The 14,784-nt window shown below is 37.7% G+C and overlaps 1 protein-coding gene across 1 annotated transcript in view; it reads left to right on the top strand.

Annotated features, from left to right (window-relative positions):
- ADAMTS19 (ADAM metallopeptidase with thrombospondin type 1 motif 19) overlaps window positions 1-14,784 on the top strand; it is a 257,477-nt gene that overhangs the window by 110,455 nt on the left and 132,238 nt on the right. The window contains exon 8 of the mRNA XM_036902596.2: window positions 13,669-13,774. Within this exon, the coding sequence (XP_036758491.2) occupies window positions 13,669-13,774 (106 nt within the window). The remainder of the gene's footprint in view (window positions 1-13,668; window positions 13,775-14,784) is intronic.

The following is a 14,784-nucleotide window of genomic DNA, read 5'->3' as shown; positions in this document are numbered from 1 at the left end:
CCATTCTCCTTAAAGTTTTCCAAAAAATAGAGGAGGAGGGGATACTCCCAAACTCATTCTATGAAGGTAACATCACCCTAATACCAAAACCAGGCAAAGACCCCACCATAAAAGAAAACTACAGACCAATATCCCTGATGAACGTAGACGCAAAAATACTCAACAAAATATTAGCAAACCGAATTCAAAAATACATCAAAAGGATCATACACCATGACCAAGTGGGATTCATCCCAGGGACTCAAGGATGGTACAACATTCGAAAGTCCATCAACATCATCCACCACATCAACAAAAAGAAAGACAAAAACCACATGATCATCTCCATAGATGCTGAAAAAGCATTTGACAAAGTTCAACATCCATTCGTGATAAAAACTCTCAGCAAAATGGTAATAGAGGGCAAGTACCTCAACATAATAAAGGCCATCTATGAAAAACCCACAGCCAACATTATATTGAATAGCGAGAAGCTGAAAGCATTTCCTCTGAGATCGGGAACTAGAGAGGGAAGCCCACTCTCTCCACTGTTATTTAACATAGTACTGGAGGTCCTAGCCACGTCAATCAGACAAAACAAAGAAATACAAGGAATCAAGATTGGGAAAGAAGAAGTTAAACTGTCACTATTTGCAGATGACATGATACTGTACATAAAAAACCCTAAAGACTCCACCCCAAAACTACTACAACTGATATCAGAATACAGCAAAGTTGCAGGATACAAAATGAATACACAGAAATCTGTGGCTTTCCTATACACTAACAATGAACCAACAGAAAGAGAAATCAGGAAAACAACTCCATTCACAATTGCATCAAAACAAATAAAATACCTAGGAAGAAACGTAACCAAAGAAGTGAAAGACTTATACTCTGAAAACTACAAGTCACTCTTAAGAGAAATTAAAGGGGACACTAACAGATGGAAACTCATCCCATGCTCGTCGCTAGGAAGAATTCATATCGTCAAAATGGTCATCCTGCCCAAAGCAATATACAGATTTGATGCAATCCCTATGAAACTACCAGCAACATTCTTCAATGAACTGGAAGAAATAATTAAAAAATTCATATGGAAACACCAAAGACCCCGAATAGCCAAAGCAATCCTGAGAAAGAAGAATAAAGTAGGGGGGATCTCACTCCCCAACTTCAGGCTCTACTATAAAGCCATAGTAGTCAAGACAATTTGGTACTGGCACAACAGCACAACCACAGACCAATGGAACATATTAGAGAATCCAGACATTAGCCCAGACATATATGGTTAATTAATATTTGATAAAGGAGCCATGGACATACAATGGCGAAATGACAGTCTCTTCAACAGATGGTGCAGGCAAAACTGGACAGCCTCATGTAGGAGAATGAAACTGGACCATTGTCTAACCCCATATACAAAAGTAAACTCAAAATGGATCAAAGACCTGATTGTAAGTCATGAAACCATTAAACTCTTGGAAGAAAACATTGGCAAAAACCTCTTAGACATAAACATGAGTGACCTCTTCTTGAACATATCTCCCCGGGCATGGAAAACAACAGCAAAAATGAATAAGTGGGACTATATTAAGCTGAAAGGCTTCTGTACAGCAAAAGACAACATCAATAGAACAAAAAGGAACCCTACAGTATGGGATAATATATTTGAAAATGACAGATCCGATAAAGGCTTGACGTCCAGAATATATAAAGAGCTCACACGCCTCAACAAACAAAAAACAAATAACCCAATTAAAAAATGGGCAGTGGAGCTGAACAGACACTTCTCCAAAAAAGAAATACAGATGGCCAACAGACACATGAAAAGATGCTCCACATCTCTAATTATCAGAGAAATGCAAATTAAAACTACAGTGAGGTATCACCTCACACCAGTAAGGATGGCTGCCATCCAAAAGACAAACAACAACAAATGTTGGTGAGGCTGTGGAGAAAGGGGAACCCTCCTACACTGCTGGTGGGAATGTAAACTACTTCAACGATTGATGAAAGCAGTATGGAGGTTCATCAAAATGCTCAAAATAGACTTACTTTTTGACCCAGGAATTGCACTCCTAGGAATTTACTCTAAAAATGCAGCAATCAAGTTTGAGAAAGACCAGTGCACCCCTGTGTTTATCGCAGCACTTTTTACAGTAGCCAAGAATTGGAAACAACCTAAATGTCCATCGGTAGATGAATGGATAAAGAAGATGTCGTACATATACACAATGGAATACTAATCAGCCATAAGAAAAGGGCAAATCCTACCATTTGCAGCAACATGGACGGAGCTGTATGGTATTATGCTCAGTGAAACAAGCCAAGCAGAGAAAGAGAAATACCAAATGATTTCACTTATCTGTGGAATATAAAACAAAGGAAAAACTGAAGGAATAAAACAGTAGCAGAATCACAGAACTCAAGAATGGACTGACAGGTACCAAAGGGAAAGGGACTGGGGAGGACGGGTTGGTAGGAAGGGATAAGTGGGGGAGAAGTAGGGCGGTATTGAGATTAGCATGCATGGGGGGGTGGGCGAAAAGGGAGGGCTGTACAACACAGAGAAGGCAAGTAGTGATTCTACAACATTTTACTATGCTGATGGACAGTGACTGTAAAGAAGTTTATAGGGGGGCCCTAGTATAGGGGAGAGCCTAGTAAACATAATATTCATCATGTAAGTGTAGATTAGTGATACCAAAAAATAAATAAATAAAAATAAAAAGGCAGTTCCTGTGTGGTTACCTCCAATGAGTCCTACACAAGGGTATAAAGGGCATATAAAGTGTAGGGAAAGGGTCTGTTTGTGTTTATACAGAGGATCAAAGCCTAATTGGGCTACCCCAAAAATGAACTAAGATACGATATGAAAAAGAACTTCCAACATCAGCACTCTCTGGAAGACTCATGCCAGAAGATGATCATCAAAATTCCCCAACAAGGATCCACGCACTGCTACAGCAGTAGATGCACTCATCCCACCAGTTCCTGGAGTTGCCATTGGAATGAAGAAGGAGATGTCTAAGCTGGCCTGTGCATACAGTAAAACAACAAATTTGACTGGATCTATACTGTTGGAACTCAATCAAGAATTAGTAGAAGTGCAAACGGTAGCATTCCAAAATCTTACATCTACAGACTATTTACTGTTAAAAGAACATAAGGGATGTGAACATTCCCCCGGAGTGGGTTGTTTTAATTTGATTTCTCTCAGACTGTTCAAGTTCAGTTGGACAATATCCACCATATAATAGATAAGTTTTCACAAATGCCTAAGGTGCCTAACTGGTTTTCTTGGTTTCACTGGAGATGGCTGGTAATTACAGGTATGCTTTGGTCATGTAACTATACTACTATTATGTTAATGTGTGTGCGCAATTTAAGTAGTAGCTTAAAACCTATACATGCTAAAGTTACTCTACAAGAAGATATGTCAAAGAAATAATCAATCTTCCCATGTTTTCTTCCGACTGCTACTACTATAGCTTTTCTTCTTCCTTCCTAATTACAACCCTTAAATAGAATTCGTGCCTCATATCAAATTTACCGTGTATCATAATTCTTCCAAGTGGTAAAGATACCTCAAGACAAATGCTGGGCATAGAAGCTACAGGGCATAAATATGCAAAGAAATAAAAAGCTAACCATTTCAAACAATAAGGCTTCTCTCTCACTTACCAACTTCACATTTCCCTGTATGGCCCCAGAAGATGACTGGTTAGCCAGAGACGGGTAAGATTCCTCAAGGGAGGATCAACCTAAGACAGGCACAGTCGCAGGGGGGTCATCAGGTGAGAAATTGGGGATCAACAGAGGTGAGGCTTAGAACCTCACCCCCTCTGTTCTGAGAGAAATCTTCTGCATCCGTGGATGTTTTATTGCCCTTGTCTAGCTTGGATTAACACATAGTCTACAGGCACACACCTGATCATCTACATTTGCTCTCTTACAACACTAAACTATGTTTTCTACCTATATCTTGTATCTACCTACCACTTCAGCATTTTATTAAAAATAATAATAATGAGAGAAATGTGGTATTCACATATCAATCAAGGATAAAAATCAAATGAGTATTCATATTTGAACTGACTGTTTATAGTTCATAATGCATGAGCAAAACCCAAAGTTTCTGTGATGACTGCCCTTGTACTGTTTACCATGTAACTTATTCACTATGTAAGAATGTTCTCCATGTAAGAACTTGTTTGTTTTGCCTCAGAAGATTGGAGACTGACTAAAATTAGGCTTGGGGTGGATTAATGATTGTGCAGTGAGCTTTGACTCCCCTATACAGAATTTTATTGTTGTTAACAACCGTTTATCAATAAATATGACAGATGCCCTCACAAACAGAAAAAAAAAACCTACACACTTCCAATTGTAAAATAAATAAGTAACCAGGATGTAATGTATAGCATAAGGAATATAGTCAAAATATTGTAACAACTTCGTATGGTGATAGCTGGTACCTAGAATTGTCATGTATATAAATGTTGAACCACTATGTTGTACACCTGAAACTTATGTAATGTAATACTGTGTGTCAACTACCCTTCAATAAAAAATAATTATCTACAAAAAAAAAAAAACAAAAACCATCCCATTCCTGGAAACTGTTCACATCCCATATGTTCTTTTAACAGTAGATAGTATGTAGTTGTAAAACTTGCACTTCTCCTAATTCTTGGTTGAGTTCCAACAGTGTAGATCCAGTCAAATTTGTTGTTTTACTTTATGCACAGTCCAGATTAGATATCTCCTTCTTCATTCCAATGGCAAGTCCAGGAATTGGTGGGATTAATGCAGCTACAACTGCAGCATCGCCTGGATCTTTGTTGAGGTATTTTGATGATCATCTTCTGGCATGAGTCTTCCAGAGAGTGCTGATGTTGGAAGTTCTTCTTCATATAGTCTCTTAGTTCATTTTCTGGGTAGCCAAATTAGGCTTTGATCCTCTGTATAAATACAAACAGACCCTTTGCCCACACTTTCATCTGCCCTTTATACCATTGTGTAGAACTCATTGGAGGTTTCCACTCAGGAACTGCTTTTTTTTTTTTTTTTTAAAGAGAAAAGAATATTATCAGAAAAGTGTACCTCCATATCCGATCATCTGACACCCTTTAAGTTATCAAAATTAAGGATATTTAAAGCATGCATTAATCGTTGACTTACAGTTAGTTTTATCCTATCATGGAGTAATCCCCCTTTTCTTTTTTTTTTTTTATCTTTAATCTACACATACATGAGGAATATTATGTTTACTAGGCTCTCCCCTATACCAGGTCCCCACTATAAACCCCTTTACAGTCACTGTCCATCAGCATAGCTAAATATTGTAGAATCACTACTTGTCTTCTCTGTGTTGTACAGCCCTTCCCTTTCTCCCACCCCTCCTATGCATACTGATCTTTATATCCCCCTTCTTCCTCCCCCACCTTATTCCTCCCTACGCACCCATCCTCCCCAGTCCCTTTCCCTTTGGTACTTGTTAGTCCCTTCATGGGTTCTGTGATTCCGCTGCTGTTTTGTTCCTTTAGTTTTTCCTTTGTTCTTATACTCGACAGATGAGTGAAATCATTTGGTCTTTCTCTTTCTCCACTTGGCTTATTTCACTGAGCATAATACCCTCCAGCTCCATCCACGTTGCTGCAAATGGTAGGATTTCCCCTCTTGTTATGGCTGAGTAGTATTCCATTGTGTATATGTACCACATCTTCTTTATCCATTCATCTACTGATGGACATTTAGGTTGTTTCCAATTCTTGGCTATTGTAAATAGTGCTGCGATAAACATAGGGGTGCACTGGTCTTTCTCAAACTTGATTGCTGCATTCTTAGAGTAAATTCCTAGGAGTGCAATTCCTGGGTCAAAAGGTAAGTCTATTTTGAGCATTTTGATGAACCTCCATACTGCTTTCCACAATCATTGAAGTAGTTTACATTCCCACCAGCAGTGTAGGAGGGTTCCCCTTCCTCCACAGCCTCTCCAACATTTGTTGTTGTTTGTCTTTTGGATGGCAGCCATCCTTACTGGTGTGAGGTGATACCTCACTGTAGTTTTAATTTGCATTTCTCTGATAATTAGAGATGTGGAGCATCTTTTCATGTGTCTGTTGGCCATCTGTATTTCTTTTTTGGAGAACTGTCTGTTCAGTTCCTCTGCCCATTTTTTAATTGGATTATTTGTTTTTTGTTTGTTGAGGCGTGTGAGCTCTTTATATATTTTGGACGTCAACCTTTATCGGATCTGTCATTTACAAATATATTCTCCCATACTGTAGGGTTCCTTTTTGTTCTATTGATGTTGTCTTTTGCTGTACAGAAGCTTTTCAGCTTAATATAGTCCCACTTATTCATTTTTGCTGTTGTTTTCCTTGCCCGGGGAGATATGTTCAAGAAGAGGTCACTCATGTTTATGTCTAAGAGGTTTTTGCCTATATTTTTTTCCACGAGTTTAATGGTTTCATGGCTTACATTCAGGTCTTTGATCCATTTTGAGTTTACTTTTGTATATGGGGTTAGACAATGGTCCAGTTTCATTCTCCTACATGTAGCTGTCTAGTTTTGCCAGCACCATCTGTTGAAGAGACTGTCATTTCACCATTGTATGTCCATGGTTCCTTTATCAAATATTAATTGACCATATATGTCTGGGTTAATGTCTGGAGTCTCTATTCTTTTCAACTGTTCTGTGGCTCTGTTCTTGTGACAGTACCAAATTGTCTTGATTACTATGGCTTTATAGTAGAGCTTCAAGTTGGGGAGTGAGATCCCCCCTACTTTATTCTTCTTTCTCAGGATTGCTTTGGCTATTCAGGGTCTTTGGTGTTTCCGTATGAATTTTTGAATTATTTGTTCCAGTTCATTGAAGAATGTTGCTGGTAATTTGATAGGGATTGCATCAAATCTGTATATTGCTTTGGGCAGGATGGCCATTTTGACAATATGAATTCTTCCTAGCCACGAGCATGGGATGAGTTTCCATTTGTTAGTGTCCCGTTTAATTTCTCTTAAGAGTGACTTGTAGTTTTCAGAGTATAGGTCATTCACTGCTGTGGTTAGATTTATTCCTAGGTATTTTATTCTTTTGATGCAATTGTGAATGGAATTGTTTTCCTGATTTCTCTTTCTATTGGTTCATTGTTAGTGTATAGGAAAGCTACAGATTTCTGTGTGTTAATTTTGTATCCTGCTACTTTGCTGTATTCCGATATCAGTTGTATTAGTTTTGGGGTGGAGTCTTTAGGGTTTTTTATGTACAATATCATGTCATATGCAAATAGTGACAGTTTAACTTCTTCTTTCCCAATCTTGATTCCTTGTATTTCTTTGTTTTGTCTGATTGCTGTGGCCAGGACCTCCTGTACTATGTTAAATAGCAGTGGGGAGAGTGGGCATCCCTGTCTAGTTCCCGATCTCAGATTAAAATCCTTCAGCTTCTTGCTGTTCAGTATAATGTTTGCTGTGTGTTTATGATATATGGCTTTTATTATGTTGAGGTACTTGCCCTCTATTCCCATTTTGCTGATAGTTTTTTTCATGAATGGATGTTGAATTTGGTCAAATGCTTTTTCAGCATCTATGGAGATGATCATGTGGTTTTTGTCTTTCTTTTTGTTGATGTGGTGGATGATGTTGATGGACTTTCGAATGTTGTACCGTCCTTGCGTCCCTGGGATGAATCCCACTTGGTCATGGTGTATGATCGTTTTGATATACTTTTGTATTCGGTTTGCTAATATTTTTTTAAGTATTTTTGCATCTACATTCATCAGGTATACTGGTCTGTAGTTTTCTTTTTTGGCGGGTTCTTTGCCTGGTTTTGGTATTAGGGTGATGTTGGCTTCATAGAATGAGTTTGGGAGTATTCCCTCCTCTTCTATTTTTTGGAAAACTTTAAGGAGAATGGGTATTAGGTCTTCTCTGTGTGTCTCTTAAAATTCCGAGGTAAATCCGTCCGACCCGGGTGTTTTGTTTTTGGGTAGTTTTTTGATTACCGTTTTAATTTCTTTGCTCGTAATTGGTTTGTTTAACTTTTGTGTTTCTTCCTTGGTCAGTCTTGCAAGGTTGTATTTTTCTAGGAAGTTGTCCATTTCTTCTAGGTTTTCAATCTTCTTGGCATATAGATTTTCATAGTAGTCTTTAATAATTCTTTGTATTTCTGTGGGGTCTGTCATGATTTTTCCGTTCTCATTTATGATTCTGTTGATTTGTGTTGATTCTCTTTTTCTCTTAATAAGTTTGGCTAGCAGCTTATCTATTTTTTTTTTTCTCGAAAAAAGAGCTCTTGGTTTCATTGATTTTTGCTATTGTTTTATTCTTCTCCATTTTGTTTATTTCTTCTCTGATCTTTATTATGTCCCTCCTTCTGCTGACTTTAGGCCTCATTTGTTCTTCTTTTTCCAATTTCTATAATTGTGATGTTAGACTATTCATTTGGGATTGTTCTTGCTTCTTCTAGTGTGCCTGGATCGCTATATACTTTTCTCTTCAGTCTGCTTTCGCTGCGTCCCACAGAAGTTGGGGCTTTGTGTTATTGTTGTCATTTGTTTCTATATATTCCGTGATCTCTATTTTAATTTGTTCATTGATCCATTGATTATTTAGGAGCATGTTGTTAAGCCTGCACGTGTTTGTGGGCCTTTTTGTTTTCTTTGTAGTATTTATTTGTAATTTTATACCTTTGTGGTCTGAAAAGTTGGTTGGAAGAATTTCAGTATTTTGGATTTTGCTGAGGCTCTTTTTGTGGGCTAGTATGTGGTCTATTCTGGAGAATGTTCCATGTGCACTTGAGGAGAATGTATATCCTGTTGCTTTTGAATGTAGAGTTCTGTAGATGTCTATTAGGTCCATCTGCTCTACTTTGTTGTTCAGTGCTTCCGTGTCCTTACTTATTTTCTGCCCGGTTGATCTATCCTTTGGGGTGAGTGGTGTGTTGAAGTCTCCTAGAATGAATGCATTGCAGTCTATTTCCCCCTTTAGTTCTGTTAGTATTTGTTTCACATATGCTGGTGCTCCTGTGTTGGGTGCATATATATTTAGAATGGTTATATCCTCTTGTTGGACTGAGCCCTTTATCATTATGTAGTGTCCTTCTCTATCTCTTGTTACTTTCTTTGTTTTGAAGTCTATTTTGTCTGATATTAGTACTGCAACCCCTGCTTTCTTCTCGCTGTTGTTTGCCTGAAATATGTTTTTCCATCCCTTGACTTTTAGTCTGTACATGTCTTTGGGTTTGAGGTGAGTTTCTTGTAAGCAGCATATAGATGGGTCTTGCTTTTTTATCCATTCTATTACTCTATGTCTTTTGATTGGTGCATTCAGCCCATTAACATTTAGGGTGACTATTGAAAGATATGTACTTATTGCCATTGCAGGCTTTAAATTCGTGGTTACCAAAGGTTCAAGGTTAGCCTCTTTAGTATCTTACTACCTAACTTCGCTCGCTTATTGAGCTGTTATATACACTGTCTGGAGATTCTTTTCTTCTCTCCCTTCTTATTCCTCCTCCTCGATTCTTCATATGTTGGGTGTTTTGTGCTGTGCTCTTTCTAGGAGTGCTCCCATCTAGAGCAGTCCCTGTAAGATGTTCTGTAGAGGTGGTTTGTGGGAAGCAAATTCCCTCAACTTTTGCTTGTCTGGGAATTGTTTAATCCCCCCTTCATATTTAAATGATAGTCGTGCTGGATACAGTATCCTTGGTTCAAGGCCCTTCTGTTTCATTGCATTAAATATATCATGCCATTCTCTTCTGGCCTGTAGGGTTTCTGTCGAGAAGTGTGATGTTGGCCTGATGGGTTTTCCTTTATAAGTGACCTTTTTCTCTCTAGCTGACTTTAAAACTCTTTCCTTGTCCTTGATCTTTGCCATTTTAATTATTATGTGTCTTATTGTTGTCCTCCTTGGATCTTTTCTGTTGGGAGTTCTGTGTATTTCCGCAGTCTGTTTGGTTATTTCCTCCCCCAGTTTGGGGAAGTTTTCAGCCATTATTTCTTCCAGGATACTTTCCATCTCTTTTCCTCTCTCTTCTTCTTCTGGAACCCCTATAATACGGATATTGTTCCATTTGGATTGGTCACACAGTTCTGTTAACATTGTTTCATTCCTGGAGATCCTTTTATCTCTCTCTATATCAGCTTCTATGCGTTTCTGTTCTCTGGTTTCAATTCCATCAATGGCCTCTTGCATCCTATCCATTCTGCTTATAAAGACTTCCAGAGTTTGTTTCATTTCTGTAATCTCCTTTCTGGCATCTGTGATCTCCCTCTGGACTTCATCCCATATCTCTTGCGTATTTCTCTGCATCTCTCTCAGCATGTTTATGATTTTGATTTTGAATTCTTTTTCAGGAAGACTGGTTAGGTCTGACTCCTTCTCTGGTGTTGTCTCTGTGATCTTTGTCTGCCTGTAGTTTTGCCTTCTAATGGTGATAGGACTAGTTTGCATAGCTGGGACGGGTGACGGCTGGAAGAACTTCCCTTCTTGTTGGTTTGTGGCCCTCCTCTTCTGGCAGAACAGCGACCTCTAGTGGCTTGTGCTGCGCAGCTGCGCGCAGACAGGTCTGCTTCCTGCCCGGCTGCTATGGAGTTTATCTCCGCTGTTTCTGTGGGCGTGGCCTGTCTTGGACAGCTGCTCCAAAGTGGTGGAGTCGAGTTGAAGGGGGAGCTGCCGGGAGGCTATTTATCTCCGTAAGGGGCCTCCGTGCTTCCTGCAGCCCAGGGGATTAGGGTGCCCAATGATCCCTGGATTCCCTACCTCTGGATTAAGTGTTCCGCCCTGCCTCTTTAAGACTTCCAAAAAGCACCCGCCAAAATAAAACAATGGACACAAATAAATAAATAAATAAATAAATAAGTAATGACCGCTCGTTTTTCTTTATTCTCCGGCACCAGTCTCAGGCATCTGCTCACGAGTCTTGCTGCCCTGTTTCCCTAGTATTTGGGTCCCTATCCCTTTAAGACTTCCAAAAAGCACTCGCCACAACAAAACAGCAAAAAAAAAAAAAAAAAAAAAATTACCGCTTGCTTTTCTTATGTCCTCTGGCACCAGGCCTCCGGTACCCGCTTACCGTTCTTGCTGCCCTGTTTCCCTAGAATCCAGGGCCCCCCGCGCACTTACTGTGTCTGCGCTCTGGTCCTGATGGCTGGGCCTTAGTGTTCAGCAGTCCTGGGCTCCCTCTCCCTCCCGCTCTGACTCCTCTCCTCCCACCGGGAGCTGGGGGGAGGGGAGCTCGGATCCCACCGGGCTGGAGCTTGTATCTTACCCCCTTCATGAGGCGCTTGGTTCTTGCAGGTGTGGATGTGGTCTGGATGTTGTCCTGTGTCCTCTGGTCTTTATTCTAGGAAGGGTTGTCTTTGTTATATTTTCATAGATATATGTGGCTTTGGGAGGAGATTTCCGCTGCTCTACTCACGCTGCCATCTTGGCTCCACCTCGAGAATATTATTTTTATTTGGGAACAGTGTATTTGAAGGCAAATTAATGTAAAATTTAGTAAAGTGACTAAATTTGATATGCACTGGTCCATGCAGCAGAGGAATATTTGACATGGTGACATCCCACATTAGTTAAGTTCAAATCAGCATTTGGTGATGGGAGTATTTTAGTTGTGAAAAAATAGTATCCTAAGGGAAATTTTATATCAAACGGTTGCTATTGGCATGCTAATTATAGTTGAATTTTACATAGTAATTTTGTGGGACTTTTAATCTCAAATATATATGTATTTTTTAATTTTCAAAAGCTCAAGAGAATTTTAATACCCTAGCAGGTGGTGATGCTTTTCTTCTACCCTCCTTCCCTTGTCCATTTTTCCTTCTTCCCTTCAATTATAACATGAGTGCAATTACTCCCAAATGTTTGTTTTCCATTTTTTATTGTATTGATAAATACTTGATTAAGGTCTTTTAAAATTCACTTTATGTTTAAGATTTTTAAAAAGTTTTTCTTTCATTTGTTTTCTAGTGGTCCCAGAGTATGGTTTCATTCTGCTCCTCTTCCGTTTCCGAGCCCTCCCTGTTTATCACCACCTTTACTTTCCCTCCTATTTCACCTGCTTGAACCCTGGAGTAATTTTATTTGCTTTAATAAGCCATATGAAGTAGTAGGGCTTATCATCTGCCTTTTCATCCAGTTTTCTATCCATCTGCCCATCCATTCATGAAGAAGTCATTTGTCTATTTGTAATTTCTATAAAATCTTTTGATTCCTAAACATCTAGAAAAAAATAACATCTGTATGTAAATTTCATCTCTTGGCTGATTCTTCTTGTAGTTATATGTTTAAAATAATGTGTTTCTACCACATTTTGCTTAAAGGATGTACCTCCATGTTTCTGATAGGCCAGTGGCATCAGCCCTTGACATTCTGCATGAAGGTTTGAATGAGTAAAGATTTCAGATACACTTTCCACTAATCTCCCTTTTCAGTCCTTCAGCAGTTCCTTTCCTCAAACCTCCTGTGCCTCAGTCTCGAGCTCTCTAGGGTTCTACCATGCCCATAAAACCCTTCTCTCCCATTGTTTGGGCTGTGGTTCCACTCACCTCATTTATGGTCCTCCATGAATTTTCTGTCTTTGCAAAATGTGGGCAAGGTGATTTATTCTTTTATTTACATTTAATTATTCCTTATTATTTTTTAAGTTTCTGAAGAATAGGGAAAAAGCCATAAGCAGTCACTAACCATCTTTAACTACGGGCAACTCTGCACTAAATTGTAATCAGAAGCACAACAATAGTTAGTGGGTCACTGATTCAAGATCAGGGTCAAATCCCTGTTCTGTCATATTTGTTAATCATATGATTTTTGGAAAATCATTTTGCCTGTCCAGGCCTTAATTTTTTTCATAAAATGAGCTTAAATATATTTTATGAGGATATGAGAATTAGAGAACATACAGTTACTTCAGTAAACACTAGATATTGTTTTATAACTTTTGTTATTTGAAAATGCATTAAAACATGCTTGAAGAACACAATTCCTTGTGCTAAATAAAATGTATTCAGGGATATATCTTAAGTTGTAAAATAGCACATAAATCTTTGGCTAAAGAATATCAGTGATTCCAAATATTATCATCCTTACTGATAATTAAACCAAAAGATCAAATATCTTGCTGAAGTTTTTATCTTAAGTAATATTTCAATATCGTATGTTCTGTAGTTGGACCATCTTATTAGGCAGTAAGTTTTCAAAGGAAGCATTTTCAACTTACCGAACATCACAGATAATTTTTATGTCATATTAGTTAAAATAGTACTTAACAAAATAAAATTTCAAAATTTTATTAAGATATCAGTGTAAGTTCAAGAATGTTCTGTATGTAGTTTATTTTAGGGTATATCTTTGAAACTAGATTCTTAACAAGAATAAAAACATTTAACATAATCGCTGTTTTTTTATTTACATTTTTTAAGTTGTAACTATTCATTTGTCTTACATGTCAATGAAAATGGTATTTATAGAATATATTCTTACAGTGTGCCTTTTGAGAATTGGATTACTGGTAAAATAATTTCATCTAAAATATGAAATTAAAAGAATATTATAGTTTATTGAGCAACTTATACATTTATAAGGGACAGATACCAGTTTAATATTGACATATTCTTCTAGTAATACCTAGCATAAATATTTACATTTTAATTCTTATATATGGTAATTAATGTTTTCTAGGTATAGCTTACTTGAGTGGAATGTGTAGTGAAAAGAGAAAATGTATTATCGCTGAAGACAATGGCCTAAATCTTGCATTTACAATTGCTCATGAAATGGGTCACAAGTAAGTGAAAATTCTGGCTTTCCTAATGTATTAGCATATGAATTTGTGATGTCAATTATTGAATTACATGTGTGTCTTTGATTTTCTTCTTTGGCCTCAAGTTTTTAAAAAATTAGGGAAACGAAGTAGAGATCATCTAAATATAAGGAGTATCTTTTGGATGTTGTAATCATTCCTGATACTTTGAATAAAATCTTATTACATTGTTAAAATCCTCATCAAGAGAATGTTTACATGGCACATAATTCATTTCACTTCTCATTTCCCAATGAAGTAAACATTGTAATAATGTAATCATGGCACTACAAAAGTATGTATCATTCAGACATCAAAGGAAAACACTGTACAAGTACAAATACTTCCAGCCTGTAATAGTACCTGTTTGTTATTACTCAATGCAAGGAATTAATCTGCATGGTTTAGGAGTAGTGTATTTGAAAGATAATGAAACTGTATACATAATTAATATGGAATGAACATTAATTATGCATCAGGCACAATTCTAAGTACTTTAGATATATTAGTTTACCTAAAACTCATAAAAAGCAATGATATCGTTCTACAGTTCTACAGATAATATTAATGGCAATAATAATTAGTGATAGCAACATTTTTGGAGCAATTACTATGTGCCAAGCACATTTCTATATGCTTTATACGACCTCCCAACATTCTTGTGAGGTAGTGCTATTAGAGTTTACCCATCTTACAGAGGAGAAAACTGAAGTAGAGAGATGTTCATTTGCTATCCCAAAGTATAAAAATAATAAGCTGGAGGAAGGATTTAAACTCAAATCATCTAACTCAAGTCGTGCTTTTCTGAATTTCTACATTATCTGCTGTCTTTGGGCCTTAGATCCCTCATCAATAAAATGAGGATATTACCTGTGTTTTGAGGTTGGGTTTGGGATCCAAATTACATAGAACTGTGCACATATTTCCAGAAGTATATTTTAGTAGAAATTTCTAGGAACTCAGAATTTTGACTGCAGGCTTCCCTACGTGCTAGG

This window comes from Manis pentadactyla, chromosome 13, assembly GCF_030020395.1.
Source record: "Manis pentadactyla isolate mManPen7 chromosome 13, mManPen7.hap1, whole genome shotgun sequence".
In the NCBI taxonomy this organism is placed as follows: domain Eukaryota; kingdom Metazoa; phylum Chordata; class Mammalia; order Pholidota; family Manidae; genus Manis; species Manis pentadactyla.
The sequence above is the reverse complement of the archived record's forward strand: the minus strand, read 5'-3'. Positions and strand labels throughout refer to the sequence as shown.